The following is a 17,657-nucleotide window of genomic DNA, read 5'->3' on the forward strand; positions in this document are numbered from 1 at the left end:
GAAGGCTTCTGTCAAACACTCAGTTGTGCAGCATGCCACTGTGTCTGATAGTGTTCACATGGAACCATTACTTAGGAAGAAGCTCTATGGACATAGAAGTATCTGCTAGATGTTGTTGATGTATGGACTTGTATAGTGTGTCCCAAATGGCACTCTATTCTCTATATAGACCAAAAGTAGTGCCCTACATATGGAACAGGGTGCCATTTGGGATGCATCCATGATGGAGGTACAGTATGTGCTGGTGAAGGGCACTCAAACCCCACCCCCACACACCCATCAGAGCGGTCACTTTCATGGGGCCTTCAGTTTATGGAGTGGGATAAAGTTCCACTTTTAGCCAAAGATCACGTTTAAAGTCAAGGTCAACACCGAGTCTCATATTGCAGTTGGCTTGCCACAGAGAAGGGCAAATGTTGGGCCTGCTTCTTTTTGTCCTGGTGTGAGGTGAGGATTTTGGATATGCTGCATCTGTTTCTCACTGAGAGCATTGAATACAGCTGTCAGGAAGAGCAGAATATTTATCTAACTCAATCAAGCAACTGGCGTTTTTGCAACTATTGTGGAGGGCATTTCCTTTGGTTTTTGCAGTTTTTCTGGATGATATTATATTCACTCAGTTCCTACTATAGTTTAGAATGTAAGTGTAAGATGTGTATTGTTGAGATCTACAGGTAACTGCCAAAATAATGAAAACACTTGAGTAAATGAGGGATAAAAAGTATATTGAAAGCAGGTGCTTCCACACAGGTGTGGTTCCTGAGTTAATTAAGCAATCAACCTTCCATCATGCTTAAGGTCATGCATAAAAATGCTGGGCATGTCATTTATTTTGGATACCCCCAGTAGGATGGCAATGCACCCATCCACAGGGCACGAGTGGTCACTGAATGGTTTGATGAGCATGAAAACAATGTAAACCAAATGCCATGGCGGTCTCAGTCACCAGATCACAACCCAATTGAACACTTATGGGAGATTCTGGAGCGGCACCTGAGACAGCGTTTTCCACCACCATCAACAACAAAACACTAAATTATGGAATTTATTGTGGAAGAATGGTGTCACATCCCTCCAATAGAGTTCCAGACACTTGTAGAATATATGCCAAGGTACATTGATGCTGTTATGGCTCATTGTGGCCCACACCTATTAGGAAGCTTTATGTTGGTGTTTCCTTTATTGTGGCAGTTACCTGTATGTGTGTGGCCCAATCGTTATGGTACACAATTTGATTCAGACTATCACAGGGCAATGCCTCCTGCCTCAATTCATCAGTTTATGCAATATCAGATCCACCAAACACTTTGGAACATTTTGCTTTATTGTATACTGCCAAATATTAGATGGTGTGAAATTGGATTACAAGGTATTAACACACATTCCAACTTCTGTGTAATTGCACATTATGGACACCAATAGTTCAGCCTAGCTGAGTCCAATCATCTGCCAAGATGAGACTCCCCTTGTGGGTTCATCTTATTTACAGCCTGGCGAAGACCTTCGTGTCGAAGCAATCAACAGTGTGCAGGCATGTACATTTTATTCATTTAGCAGACGCTCTAATTCAGAGCGACTTAAAATTAGTGCATTCATCTTAAGATAGTTAGGTGGGACAACCACATATCACAATCATAGTAAGTAAAAATGTTCTTAAAGTAGCTATCAGCAAAGTCAGAGCTAGTAAGGGGGGAAAGTTTGAGTTACAGTAAGCCCCAAAAGTATCATGAGTTTACTTCTTGTACCCTGCACCTGCATGTTACTGGATTTGCATACATTAAAACGTATCTGGTGAACATATTTACTTAACTTGGGACGACATACAGGGATTACTTACGTAACAGCCGTGGCTGGTATTTGGAGGAATAATAGTAAATCATGATTGATTTTATGGTCAAGTGGACATATGGCCAGCTGACCCCGGAGCAGACCCCAGCCATCCCTATGTTATCCCTCACCAAGGGTAACCTAATGCAGCAGGCGTAAAATAAATGCCTGAAACTAGATCCCCTACATACTGGTCTTGACGAGAGGAAACAAAAAACTGTCTGGGGAGGTTCTCTTCTGCGCTATTCAATCAATCCAGTAAATGTGGAGGAGAAGTTAAGATGGAATGTAACCTTGTTAACGTCCAAAAGCAAAGTCGAGTCACAGGCTCTCTTTCCATTTCCCTGGAAACGGGAACATCCGGCTGTTTGGGACTTGGCAGAGGGTACAGAAAGGGTGATAAACCCAAGAGACCCGGGGGGGCCCAAGGAATCATGGGTAAGGCCTTGCTAGGGGGTCAAAGGTCACAGTCAATCATTGTGGGCATCTTTCTCTTTTTAGATCGGGTGTGGAGAGGGGCTCTCTCATGTGATCAGGTCAAGGTTGACAGAACTGCATGTTCCAAATGGAGTAGTCTGTTAGGAGTAGCTAGGATTGTTTCTGGTATCAGGCCAGCCAGGTTCACGCTCTGTTAATGGAATGCTAAGACACAACAGCTTGACTTAGATTTAAATGCTATGATGATTTTATGCAGTTATCACATTTTAAAATGAACATCACATGGTTTATATCGGTTTTTCGCCTATTTGGAAAGATAAACTGTTCTTTCACTCCCACACCTAATGCAATGGTAAATCCAAGCACTGGCCATAGTGCAATAGGTCCAGGAGTGTGTCTGAAATATTTTTTCTATTTCCACAGCTGGAATTATGAGCGCAATAGCTGGTGGTGGCGCGAAAAGGCTGGGTTTTAATGAATAAACAAGTTTGAGGTCTTGGCCAATTAACATGTTCCATGACTTAATACTGCATGCATGTGTCTCAAGTTCTGAAGGTTATTAAAGGTCTTTGCATTGTCATCAACTCCAATTCGGCTGAGGGCACAGAATATTTTCATCCTGGTATTGATAGGCTAATACAGTTTATTAAATAGCGTAGGACACAGTAATGCGTGATAGCAACAGTAAAACAACATCCAGTGTTTGCTCAATAGCCTATGCTTGGAGTATTGGCAGTCAATATTGTTGTAATTGGCTTCAACGAGCCTAGCTTACATGTCTTTACGCATTGCACTTCTCCAACAACAAAAAAACACTAGACACCCGTAAATTGTATTATATGTGTGATGCACATTCGCAATAAGCAAAATATAGCCTAGGCCGACCATTGATACTATATTATAGAACTGAATCATTTAAATACATTTGGAGGAGCGCAGCTTTGGTAACCAGATGAGATGCGCTCTTTGGAGATGAGGATGGATACTTGAACAAGTGAAATTAAGGTATGCAAATAGGCATATGTGTGTGTATGTTTTAGGGTGTGCAGTATATTTTCAAATCAAGGCACTATGACGAATAGACCATTTAAACACTTTTTATCGATAGGCTACTTTGCAAGGCCAGAATAAAAAAGACAGCGCATTACTGTTGAACCAGACAGCATACAGCGCCTTCAGAAAGTATTCATACCCCATGACTTATTCCACATTTTGTTATGTTACGACCTGAATTCAAAAATGGATTTAATCTATTTGGCAAGCCTAATGACAAAGTGAAAACATGGTTTTAGAAATTATCGCAAATACAGAAGTACCTTTGGCAGTGATTACAGCTGTCAATCTTTCTGGGTAAGTCTCTAAGAGCTTTCCACACCAGGATTGTGCAACATTTGCACATGATTATTTTCAAAATTCTTCAAGCTCTGTCAAATTGGTTGTTGATCATTGCTAGATAACTATTTTAAGGTATTGCCATAGATTTTCAAGTAGATTTAAGTCAAAACTGTAACTTGGCAACTCAGAAACATTCACTGTTTTAAAGTCACCATTGGCTTCATGGTGAAATCCCTGAGTGGTTTCCTTCCTCTCCGGCAAATGAGTTAGGAAGGACGCCTGTATCTTTGTAGTGAATGGGTGTATTGATACACCATCCAAAGTGTAATTAATAACTTCACCATTCTCAAAGGGATATTCAATGTCATCTTTTTTATTTTTACCCATCTACCAATAACTGCCCTTTACGAGGCATTGGAAAACCTCTCTGGTCTTTGTGGTTTAATCTGTGTTTGAAATTCACTGCTCGACTGAGGGACCTTACAGATAATTGTATGTGTGGAGTACAGAGATGAGGTAGTCATTCAAAAATAATGTTAAACACTATTATTGCACACAGAGTGAGTCCACGCAACTTATTATGTGACTTGTTAAGCATATTTTTACTCCTGAACTTATTTAGGCTTGCCATAACAAAGGTGTTGAATACTTATTGTTCCAGCTTTTCATTTTTTATTAATTTGTAAACATTTTGAAAAGCATAATTCCACTTTTACATTATATGGCATTGTGTGTAGGCCAGTAACAAAACAATCTCAATGTAATCCATTTTAAATTCAGGCTGTAACACAACAACATGTGGGAAAAGTAAAGGGGTGTGAATACTTTCTGAAGGCACTGTAGGTATGGGTAAGGGTAGCCTATGGAGGGCTTGATATAAAATGGAATACAATCTGTTTGGGGTCAGAAGCATGATATCATAAATCGCTTCTCTCATTCCATGGCACTGTACGCACACTTAGGCCTAAATGTATTTAAGAATAACATTTGCGCGTCTATACAAATGCTAGACTTGTATCATTGCTTTTTGTGGGTCTTAAAACTTCCCATTAGCGCTGCATGAAATTGTCACTTTTGCGCTTGTTTTTAAAGACACCTCAAATACTGCCAACCCTCCGACCGCAGCACAAGCGCACTGCTGTTAGAAAAATAAATAGCCGAGTCAGACATTATTTTGCAGTGCATAGAATGGAGTAAGGAGTGCATTCAGATCTGTGCCAAATTTTCTTCACAATACAATAAACATAGGCTCATTCTGTTCTGGTCAACCCAAAGTATTGCGTCATGTCATCTTGTAACTGTACATCAGACATAGTGATCATAAACGTTGACATTGTATATTATATGAGTTTTATGATATGGAAATGTGATGTGCACATTTGGACTCAAGGGTGTTCGCCTTGCTTGTATAATCATCAACGTCTCATCTTTTAAAATACATTGAGCTCTCGTAATTTCCAGAATTTCCCTCACTCGGACAACAAAACATTTGCAAAAGTTGGCCAATTAGCGGGAGGCAACTTCTTTTCCGCACGGTGTTCAAGTTTAGAATGGCTGTCATTCAAAACCCATACAGTCAAAACCCATACAGCACCGTGAAGCACAGAGACAGTGATCTGACGTCATGTATAGCATGTTACTGTACAGCCACTGAGCTCTGACGTCATGTATAACGTGTTACTGTACAGCCACTGAGTTCTGACGTCATGTATAACGTGTTACTGTACAGCCACTGAGTTCTGACGTCATGTATAGCATGTTACTGTACAGCCACTGAGCTCTGACGTCATGTATAGCGTGTTACTGTACAGCCACTGAGCTCTGACATCATGTATAGCATGTTACTGTACAGCCACTGAGCTCTGACGTCATGTATAACGTGTTACTGTACAGCCACTGAGTTCTGACGTCATGTATAGCATGTTACTGTACAGCCACTGAGCTCTGACGTCATGTATAGCGTGTTACTGTACAGCCACTGAGCTCTGACATCATGTATAGCATGTTACTGTACAGCCACTGAGCTCTGACGTCATGTATAGCATGTTACTGTTCAGCCACTGAGCTCTGACGTCATGTATAACGTGTTACTGTACAGCCACTGAGCTCTGACATCATGTATAGCATGTTACTGTACAGCCACTGAGCTCTGACGTCATGTATAGCATGTTACTGTACAAACACTGAGCTCTGACGTCATGTATAGCATGTTACTGTACAGCCACTGAGCTCTGACGCCATGTATAGCATGTTACTGTACAGCCACTGAGCTCTGACGTCATGTTTAGCATGTTACTGTTCAGCCACTGAGCTCTGACGTCATGTATAGCATGTTACTGTACAGCCACTGAGCTCTGACGTCATGTATAGCATGTTACTGTACAGCCACTGAGCTCTGACGTCATGTATAGCGTGTTACTGTACAGCCACTGAGCTCTGACGTCATGTATAGCGTGTTACTGTACAGCCACTGAGCTCTGACGTCATGTATAGCGTGTTACTGTACAGCCACTGAGCTCTGACGTCATGTATAGCGTGTTACTGTACAGCCACTGAGCTCTGACGTCATGTATAGCGTGTTACTGTACAGCCACTGAGCTCTGATGTCATGTATAGCATGTTACTGTACAGCCACTGAGCTCTGACGTCATGTATAACGTGTTACTGTACAGCCACTGAGCTCTGAAGTCATGTATAGCGTGTTACTGTACAGCCACTGAGCTCTGACGTCATGTATAGCATGTTACTGTACAGCCACTGAGCTCTGACATCATGTATAACGTGTTACTGTACAGCCACTGAGCTCTGACGTCATGTATAGCGTGTTACTGTACAGACACTGAGCTCTGACGTCATGTATAACATGTTACTGTACAGCCACTGAGCTCTGACGTCATGTTTAGCATGTTACTGTTCAGCCACTGAGCTCTGACGTCATGTATAGCGTGTTACTGTACAGCCACTGAGCTCTGACATCATGTATAGCATGTTACTGTACAGCCACTGAGCTCTGACGTCATGTATAACGTGTTACTGTACAGCCACTGAGCTCTGACGTCATGTATAGCGTGTTACTGTACAGCCACTGAGCTCTGACATCATGTATAGCATGTTACTGTACAGCCACTGAGCTCTGACGTCATGCATAGCGTGTTACTGTACAGACACTGAGCTCTGACGTCATGTATAGCGTGTTACTGTACAGCCACTGAGCTCTGACGTCATGTATAGCATGTTACTGTACAGCCACTGAGCTCTGACGTCATGTATAGCGTGTGCTCTGACGTCATGTATAGCATGTTACTGTACAGCCACTGAGCTCTGACGTCATGTATAGCGTGTTACTGTACAGCCACTGAGCTCTGACGTCATGTATAGCATGTTACTGTACAGACACTGAGCTCTGACGTCATGTATAGCATGTTACTGTACAGCCACTGAGCTCTGACGTCATGTATAGCGTGTTACTGTACAGCCACTGAGCTCTGACGCCATGTATAACATGTTACTGTACAGCCACTGAGCTCTGACGTCATGTATAGCGTGTTACTGTACAGCCACTGAGCTCTGACGTCATGTATAGCGTGTTACTGTACAGACACTGAGCTCTGACGTCATGTATAGCGTGTTACTGTACAGCCACTGAGCTCTGACGTCATGTATAGAATTTTACTGTACAGCCACTGAGCTCTGACGTCATGTATAGCATGTTACTGTACAGCCACTGAGCTCTGACGTCATGTATAGCGTGTTACTGTACAGCCACTGAGCTCTGACGTCATGTATAGTATGTTACTGTACAGACACTGAGCTCTGACGTCATGTATAGCATGTTACTGTACAGCCACTGAGCTCTGACGTCATGTTTAGCATGTTACTGTACAGCCACTGAGCTCTGACGTCATGTATAGCGTGTTACTGTCAGCCACTGAGCTCTGACGTCATGTATAGCATGTTACTGTACAGCCACTGAGCTCTAACGTCATGTATAGCGTGTTACTGTCAGCCACTGAGCTCTGACGTCATGTATAGCATGTTACTGTACAGCCACTGAGCTCTGACGTCATGTATAGCATGTTACTGTACAGCCACTGAGCTCTGACGTCATGTATAGCGTGTTACTGTACAGACACTGAGCTCTGACGTCATGTATAGCGTGTTACTGTACAGCCACTGAGCTCTGACGTCATGTATAGCATGTTACTGTACAGCCACTGAGCTCTGACATCATGTTTAGCATGTTACTGTACAGCCACTGAGCTCTGACGTCATGTATAGCATGTTACTGTACAGCCACTGAGCTCTGACATCATGTTTAGCATGTTACTGTACAGCCACTGAGCTCTGACGTCATGTATAGCATGTTACTGTACAGCCACTGAGCTCTGACGTCATGTTTAGCATGTTACTGTACAGCCACTGAGCTCTGACGTCATGTTTAGCATGTTACTGTACAGCCACTGAGCTCTGACGTCATGTATAGCATGTTACTGTACAGCCACTGAGCTCTGAAGTCATGTATTGCGTGTTACTGTTCAGCCACTGAGCTCTGGCGTCATGTATAGCGTGTTACTGTCCAGCCACTGAGCTCTGACGTCATGTATAGCATGTTACTGTCCAGCCACTGAGCTCTGACATCATGTATAGCATGTTACTGTACAGCCACTGAGCTCTGACGTCATGTATAGCATGTTACTGTCCAGCCACTGAGCTCTGACATCATGTATAGCATGTTACTGTCCAGCCACTGAGCTCTGACATCATGTATAGCATGTTACTGTACAGCCACTGAGCTCTGACATCATGTATAGCGTGTTACTGTACAGCCACTGAGCTCTGACGTCATGTAAATCATGTTATTGTACAGCCACTGCGTTCCATTTTAGCCGCTTATCAGTCTCCAATGTTCAACTCGTATACGGTAGAAGCGTAAAGGGCTACACTTAAGTTACGTAAGCTTTCAAGATCGTCAAAGTCTCAAGCTTGACACGTTGAGAGTGGATAATTGATTTCAGTCATACAGTCTTACGGAAAGTGAGTATAAACAGAAGAGTTGGCGTTTTTCCCTCTTACTAAAGCCATCATTCACTGAATTAGGTAATAAGGGAAACTCGTGCAGACACACATGCAGTTGTGGGTTGGTGGTGGAGGAGGGAGGTGGTTTCAGTGTCGGGATATTTTTTTGCTGAGGATGCCAGCGAGGCTGAGCGAGCTCTGGTTCAGACTGACTGGGCTGCAGGCCCACAGACAGGCCTCTGACAGACTCATCATGGCTGCCCACGTGGTTGGGGAAACACTGATCGAGAATCTGGCTTTACAGGAGACGGTGATATGGCGATTCTCCTTTAAGCCCAAGAAGCAGTCATTCAACATGCCATTAACTAGCTTTTCAAGTTGTATCATGTCAAAATACGTTCTTTACTCACCAATTAGCAACTATCGTCATTTACTGCCGTTATGGCCGGTATGGATTTCCCCCAAAAATTCTAAATAAAAAGTTACATGCAACTGAAATAAATCCTCTTCTACAAAGTAGACAATTTACATTAAAAAAAATTGGGGAATCAGATACCTTTTATTGTTATCACACAGGTGGAATAAAGAACAGTTCTTATTTCAAACAACAACGGTCAACTTTGTTGCTATGCAATGTAATTAATACCGCTAGTGTATGTATTAAAGAAAAACATGAAGGTTCCTTTAACTTGAAATGACATGTTTGCTTAAAATAACATATTCAGCAGCATATGTGCAGGGTGGGGTCTAGATGTTGTGTTCGATCCATTGTTGCTTGCAACAAAAACTCGGGATTGATACAGTCAATGATGAACAGGCGCGTGCATGCTGAAAGCCCATTTGGAGCTGGGGATATCCTTTGTTTTTCTCTTCAGAGTATGCTTGAATGAGAAGACGGACTCACTTTTGTTTGAGTCGGGGGTGTCCCTCCCTCCACGCTGCATGTGACAAAAACACTGACCTGCCCCCTTCACAATTCCTATGGATCGAACTACAGAACCTCCGCTTCAAGACATCTGTTCCTTTCTAACAGAGCGCGCCCCCGTTTCCAGAGCTGTGACTGAACGACCGACTCTCGTGGTCCCCGGACTGGTGATTTCCACATTTGCCCGTGATATCAACCAAAGATGAAGATCGACATTGACTCGAACTCACCCTGCTCTTCTTTTCGCAGTTTGTAGACTGGAGGGAATTGGAACGAGGATTTTGCCTCCTCTCCATCACTCCCGTCCGAGCAGAGAGAGTCACCACCGAGCGTCAAAAGCCCGGTGCCATTGAGTAGCAGATTTATTTTTGTCTGCCCTGTATCTGGGGGTTTCGCATCCTCTGCGTCTGGCTTGGATGGGAAAGGACAACGAAGGGCGAGTGAAAAGATCGGGGTTCTGATGTTTGAATATTTTGCTGCTTCTGGACATTTAATTGATCGTATTCAGTCATCGTTGAGAGACTACTGTGATTATGGAGTCGGTAGAAAAGGAGTACGGAGCGTTGGGTGGATTATTCCAAGCTATCGTCAACGACATGAAGGTACCAGAGCTCGATTCATGTCGACAGGTTTTTACCGACCTATTGCCTTGATGATCAGACGCAATTTACTGCCTTTGTTTCCTCTCCTGTTCCCTATTCCCTACCCCCTCACTGGCTATGCAATAGGATACATTGTGATAAATATTTTTCCTTTGTGTTATTTGCCTAGAGTGGGCAGGTTTGTAGAGGGGCAGCTATTCTGGTGACGACCAACACTTTGTCCTTGAATAGGCTATACTTTGTTATGCAAAATGTATGTTATACTATTGTTATCTTTAACTAAATAATAACAGAATAATGTCTGAATAAAAAGGCCTGGGTTCCCATCGGCCCACCTCTAATCAGTCATTGTTACATCCACAGTTATTATGGATGTCTTGATGGATGTATGACTGCTCACTAACCGAATCCGACAAACATGACAAACAACCTTTATTTCACCTCAGCAACTGGGATGTGGACATATAAAACATGATGCATACATTGATCACATAACCCATAACATGTTTTTAGTGTGTGCCTGTGTGCCTACACATTTTCCTGTCTAACGTCGGGCCAATGATGGAGAGAGGGGTTGATTGATCAAATTTGGCGACCCCTTCTCATCCAGGAAGGCACCTCTTTGACAAAGACATCATGTGTCAAATCACTTGACCATTTTGGCCACTAGCCCCTGGTCCCTATTGGCCGTGGTCTGGCTCACGGACACCGTATGGCCACTGGCCAGTGTCCACGAGTCCACGATTGTGATGTCTCTCTTTATATTTAGATGATGGGGTTTTTGGGGAATGGGCAGCCAGGCTGGACAAGTGCACATAGGTTGAGGCCGTGGCCTGGTTTGGTCTGTTGTACAAAAGATGGAAAGTATGAACAGGCATGGTCATCAGCCGTGGAGGAAGACAAGTTGGTCGCTGACAAGAATTGTCGGGCGACATTGTCTACGAGGATAGGCTAGGGGAACACCAGGACGAAGGTAACATTTGTAGCTTTTTTCCTAATTACTCAGAGATCGATAGAGCTAGAGACTCCATATTTTATGACAAACAACGTATATATGTCCTCTATCATTAGCAACTGTAATGTCATTTCTAGGATAAATGAGTTGCAATGAAATAGACAGAGAACAGAACTACTGCGCCGTTATTTCTGTACCTGTTGGTAGGGCGGGAGTAACAGAGCATTGGGACGAAAGTAACAGCTGGCGAGTGCACAAAATCTGTCTTATCTCCATGTTTCTGGTTTGTAATGCTTATTACTTTCAACAAATGTAGTATCGGCCATCATTTCATGTTTGTGTCGATTTGAATAATTTATGCTGTAGGTTTATAATTTATGAAAATGAACCATGCGTCAACATCACAATGTTGCGCAACCACAATATTTTGCCATACAATATTAATCAGACTAAAATGGATGACATAATAGCTGTATTAACCATATTTTTCTCAACTTACCTGAATGGGGATGTAGTAGGTGTTTTTCACAATTTCCACTGACTATTCATGCTTAGCCCTTCCAATCAGGTGGGCTCCAGCTGTTCTTGTCATACTTGCTCCTCGTGTCTTGATAGAATAAACGTCTGTATGCCCTTCACAAACGGCAAACTCATCATGCTCATCACATTTCCATGTAATTGACCACCAGAATCATGAAGATATACAAATCAAATCAACATGTGATTTGTCACATACACATGGTTAGCAGATGTTATTGGTCACATACACATGGTTAGCAGATGTTATTGGTCACATACACATGGTTAGCAGATGTTATTGGTCACATACACATGGTTAGCAGATGTTATTGGTCACATACACATGGTTAACAGATGTTAATGGTCACATACACATGGTTAGCAGATGTTATTGGTCACATACACATGGTTAACAGATGTTAATGGTCACATATACATGGTTAGCAGATGTTATTGGTCACATACACATGGTTAGCAGATGTTATTGGTCACATACACATGGTTAGCAGATGTTATTGGTCACATACACATGGTTAACAGATGTTAATGGTCACATATACATGGTTAGCAGATGTTATTGGTCACATACACATGGTTAGCAGATGTTATTGGTCACATACACATGGTTAGCAGATGTTATTGGTCACATACACATGGTTAGCAGATTTAAATGCGAGTGTAGCAAAATGCTTGTGCTTCTATTTCCAACAGTGCAGTAATATCTAACAAGTATTCTAACAATTCCCCAACAACTACCTAACACACACAAATCTAAAGGGGTGAATAAGAATATGTATGTGTAAATATACGGATGAGCGATGGCCGAGCGGCATAGGCAAGATGCAGGAGATGGTATAGAGTACAGTATATACATATGAGATGAGTAATGTAGGTATATGTTAACATTATTAAAGTGGCATTGTTTAAAGTTACTAGTGATCCATTTATTAAAGTGGCCAGTGATAAGTGTCTATGTAGGCAGCAGCCTCTCTGAGTTAGTGATTGCTGTTTAACAGTCTGATGGCCTTGAGATAGAAGCTGTTTTTCAGTCTCTCGGTCTCGGCTTTGATGCACCTGTACTGACCTCGCCTTCTGGATGATAGCGGGGTGAACAGGCAGTGGCTCGGGTGGTTGTTGTCGTTGATTATTTTTTTGACCTTCCTGTGACATTGGGTGCTGTAGGTGTCTTGGAGGGCAGGTAGTTTGCCCCCGGTGATGCATTGTGCAGACCGCACCACCCTCTGGAGAGCCCTGCAGTTGAGGGCTGTGCAGTTGCCATACTAGGCGGGGATACAGCCCGACAAGATGCTCTCGGTTGTGCATCTGTAAAAGTCTGTGAGGGTTGTAGGTGACAAGCCAGATTTCTTCAGCCTCCTGAGGTTGAAGAGGCGCTGTTGCGCCTTCTTCACCACACTGTCTGTGTGGGTGGACCATTTCAGTTTGTCCGTGATGTGTACGCAGAGGAACTTAAAACTTTCCACCTTCTCCACTGCTGTCCCTTCGATGTGGATAGGGGGGTGCTCCCTCTGCTGTTTCCTGAAGTCCACAATCATCTCCTTTGTTTTGTTGACGTTGAGTGAGAGGTTATTTTCCTGACACCACACTCCGAGTGCCCTCACCTCCTCCCTGTAGGCTGTCTCGTTGTTGTTGGTGATCAAGCTCACTACTGCCCCAGTGTTGAGGGTCAGGGAAGTGGAGATGTTGTTTCCTACCCTCACCACCTTGGGGGTGGCCCGTCAGGAAGTCAAGGACCCAGTTGCACAGGGCGGGGTTGAGACCCAAAAGTATGTGGACACCTGCATATTGAACACCTCATTCCAAAATCATGGGCATTAATATGGAGTTGGTCCCCCCTTTGCTGCTATAACAGTCTCCACTCTTCTGGGAAGGCTTTCCACTAGATGTTGGAACATCGCTGCGGGAACTTGCTTCCAATTCACAACAAGAGCATTTGTGAGGTCGGGCACTGATGTTGGACGATTAGGCCTGGCTAGCAGTCGGCGTTCCAATTCATCCCAAAGGTGTTAGATGGGGTTGAGGTCAGAGCTCTGTTCAGGCCAGTCAAGTTCTTCCACACTGATCTCAACAAACCATTTCTATATGCCCCCTCGCTTTGTGCACAGGGGCATTGTCATTCTGAAACAGGAAAGGGCATTCCCCGAACCGTTGCCACAAAGTTGGAAGCACAGAATTGTCTAGAATGTCATTGTATGCTGTAGCGTTAAGATTTCCTTCACTGGAAATAAGGGGCGTAACCCAAAACATGAAAAACAGCCGTTGTTCCTCCTAGACGTTTCCACTTCACAATAACAGCACTTACAGCTTACCGGGACAGCTCCAGCAGGGCACACATTTGACGAACTGACTTGTTGGAAAGGTGGTAAGCTATGACTGTGCCACGTTGAAAGTCACTGAGCTCTTCAGTAAGGCCATTCTACTGCCAATGATTGTCTATGGAGATTGCATGGCTGTGTGCTCGATTTTATACACCTGTCAGCAACGGCTGTAGCTGAAATAGCCGAATCCACAAATTTGAAGGGCTGTCCACATACATTTGTATATATAGTGTATATTTAACTATTAACCTGTCGATAAAACCTTATGTGAGCTGATCCATCAAGTTAATTGATTAAGGCGTAATTCTAAATATGTCATATCATTTTCAAACATTCAGTCACTTGTTGATATTTTGATAACGATATAAACGCAATATGAACTAGAAGGGACAATGGCCTGTGCTTAAATGTTTTATTTTATTTTATTCCATGTCATCAATTTACATTGTGTTACTTTCATCCCACCCATCTCTCCTGTAACTTCTCCCAGGCTAACAACAAGACTAGCTAGCATGATACTTGGGACCTATGCTGTCATTTAGTCACTAGATGGGTTCAGAAAATGACATATGTTCGGAGCCTTAACAACTCAACACAACTCTACAACCAACAAATATTTCCAGGTCTGTTTTTTTACTTACATCGCTCAAAACCACTTTTTGTTGATTACTCGGCAAGGCATGGTCAGACTGGGCAGTTTTTTTTTCAGGGAGGGTCATCCTCCACATTAGGAATGTGCTGACTTCACTACGTCATTCTAGCTTCTGTGTTATCTGAGAAAACGGGCGTGTTACTTTCGTCCCGGCTCTGCCCTACTCGCCATAAATAGGACTAGGAGTTTCCTGACCACATAATCTGATCAACTCTGGGCCCTCGTTATAAACTATATAAATATAGAACGTGACCAGGAAGAACTCTGGGCCCTAGTTATAAACAATATCTAACCTGCATATATAGAAAGTGTGAGGATATATAGAATGATTATGTCCTTCCTCTCCCTAGGCTTGGAGCTCTGCTTCCATAAAGTCTTTGTTCAAACTTCAGGCCTTAATGCTCATATCATTTTTTGAATACTGAATGTCCAAACAGTAAGTTACAAGTGACCGAATCATATTTGTGTGTGTTCGGACAGCCTGTCATTTGTCACAGTAACGACGGGTGTGTGCACGGTGGTGTAGGCTGATTGGTGGTTGGCGCTTCCTGAGCTCAGATGTTATGAAGCAAGCTGACGACAATGCCTGTCATGGACGTTTCCCAGTTGTTTCAAATGTCCTAAATCATAGTGTAAGAAAACGTTTAGCGCCTCAGAGATGTCCTTTTTGGCTAACCACAGCAGTCAACTAGCTAGCTGGTTAGCTTTCTAGCACATTCACTCATTTGTTTGTTAACAATTAACAAGCTAGTTAGCTACCACATGTTCTTGTCCAAACTGTCAACAGAGTAGCTACAGTAGCAACAAGATATGCCAAATAACAGTTTAAAAACCACCAAGGTCCCCCCCTTCATTATAATCTAAAAGGCAAAACTGATCCTATATCAGTACTCCTTCCCTGATCCCTGGTATTGATCATCTACTCACAGTGCCTAACTGGCCATGGCCACTCGACACCATCTATTTATGGGGCGTCATTTGTCAAACACTAAGACTCTCAATGAGATCAGCGCTTAATATCGGCATTTCCTACATTTTTTTTTCTCGCCGTGTCTACGGGAGCAAAATGAGGCTTGGAGAAAGGGACCTATTGATAAACAGCTGGAATCAATGGGTCAAGATTCATAAAACTTTACTCAGCAGTCAGCACAACTGGGTCGTATTCACTAGGGCCTTCAAATTCAAATCTGGACCTTGAAGCCAGTTCCACTATATTCTTTCATTCTTTCCTTCTAATCAGGGACTGATTTAAACCGTGGACACCAGGTGGGTGCAATTAATTATCAGGTAGAACCGAAAACCAGCAGTACTCCGGACCTCGTAGGTTAAGATTTGAATACCCCTGGGCTAGGGCATGCAATGGAAATATGGAAATTAGCCTTTCTTATTGGAAAAGTCCAAGTAATCCCTCCCGGTTTCAGTCACTTTTCTTCCATTTTGTACCTTATGTAAATTACCCAGGTGCCTAGTGCTTGGCCTCCTTCCTGGCAAGCCAAGGAGAGAATTAGCCCCATGTCTCTATGACTAACACAGCTATTTAGGCTAGGTACACACTGTCAGTGTTGCAGCCTGTTGAGAGCTCTGCGTGTATCTCTAACTCCTCTATATCTAACAGTGCAACATGACACAGACCAGCCAGCATCTGATGCAGTTATATAACAGCCATCCCTGCTCTCTTCAGATGAATTCATTAACCGAGGAAGGATCTGCCTGGGTTTTAGGAGCTCTGTATGTGTGTTTATGCATTCACGCATATGTGTGTTTGTCTTCCTTCGATGCACTGCGTGGATCTCTTAACCCTGCATTCCCCCTGCTCCCTCAGCTGTCGTGGCTCAACCTCCTCTCAGCCTCTTCTCAGCCTCCTCTGTTGTCGCCGGGAGGCGCAGGGCTGAAAAGCTGATTAGCCACCTGTTGCAGCCCAGTGAAGACAGACAGGGAGAAGGGTGAAGCACGGGGATAACATTTTAACAGTGAATGTGATAGCCTTTATAGTGAAACCAGATCACTTTGTGAGGAGTTCATTTTCTCATAGAAAGATCTGGAAAACATGGAATCTCTTCATTTTATTTTTGTTGAACTTGGGAGGATTATTCCTTGGGAGGATATGAGGAGAGAAATAGGATGAGAGTGAATGATCTGGGATGTTTTTTTGACTATTTTCTCCTTTCTCTGCTGTCTTCTCACTTCTCTGCAAGAGAAGATTGTGAATATGTAGTCAGGCTGTGTCCCCCTCTCTCTGGGGAAAACGGAAAACTAGCTGTTATTGGCAGAGAGGTTTGGAACTCTCTTTCCTATTGGTCTATTAACTAATTTACTGCCTGCCAGGCAGGCCAAAACTCCATCCCACCAAACAACTCTTACACTAAAAGGGCATTATCACAATTTCACAGTATTATTCCAACCTCATAGTTTGGAAATGTATATAAAACACAGACAAATCACATTTTTGACTGCATTGGGCCTTTAAAGAGCCGACATGCAACCTGCTCTGTCCCCCCCAATTTCCCCCTTCCCCCCTCCACATACACCCCAGCCCATCCTGCAGCACCCCACAGACGCTATTAGATAGTCACACAGTCTGGGAACGTTGTAGCAATGCAGTTAAATACCCTTTTAAAATACATGTATCAGCAGAAGTGTGTTCTTTAGGCATGCTGTGTTGACTACAAGACTTACCCTTGGGGGAGAAGCTACCTTTCAGAGTTATGCATCCATGTTGGGCACATGTTTCATTTTCACAGTCAACTGTGTTTTCAGCTTGGTTAGGACAGAGAGAATATGCAAGCTTGATAGGACGATAATGTATTATGTTGTTCTGAGTCATATCAAAATGCTGAGCACAGAAAGTGCTCCAAAGTGCTGGTCAACTGGAACAAAGTATGATGTGTGTGTGTGTGTGTGTGTGTGTGTGTGTGTGTGGTGTGTGTGTGTGTGTGTGTGTGTGTGTGTGGGTGTGTGTGTGCGTGTGTGCGTGTGGTGTGTGTGTGTGTGTGTGTGTGTGTGTGTGTGTGTGTGTGTGTGTGTGTGTGTGTGTGTGTGTGTGTGTGTGGGT

The 17,657-nt window shown here is 43.2% G+C and overlaps 1 protein-coding gene across 8 annotated transcripts in view; it reads left to right on the forward strand.

Moving 5' to 3' along the window:
• The first annotated feature begins 8,588 nt into the window (after positions 1 to 8,588).
• mtss1la (MTSS I-BAR domain containing 2a) overlaps positions 8,589 to 17,657 on the forward strand; it is a 45,402-nt gene continuing 36,333 nt past the window's right edge. For 6 of the 8 annotated variants that reach the window (XM_029696785.1, XM_029696789.1, XM_029696787.1 and 3 more), the window contains exon 1: positions 9,614 to 10,143. In XM_029696785.1, the coding sequence (XP_029552645.1) occupies positions 10,075 to 10,143 (69 nt within the window). In that variant the 5' untranslated portion in view covers positions 9,614 to 10,074. Of the gene's footprint in view, positions 8,635 to 9,613; positions 10,144 to 10,854; positions 11,117 to 17,657 lie in introns of those variants that run through there. The other 2 variants (XM_029696791.1, XM_029696790.1) reach the window with 2 other exon arrangements.

Source organism: Salmo trutta, chromosome 17 (assembly GCF_901001165.1).
Source record: "Salmo trutta chromosome 17, fSalTru1.1, whole genome shotgun sequence".
NCBI lineage: Eukaryota > Metazoa > Chordata > Actinopteri > Salmoniformes > Salmonidae > Salmo > Salmo trutta.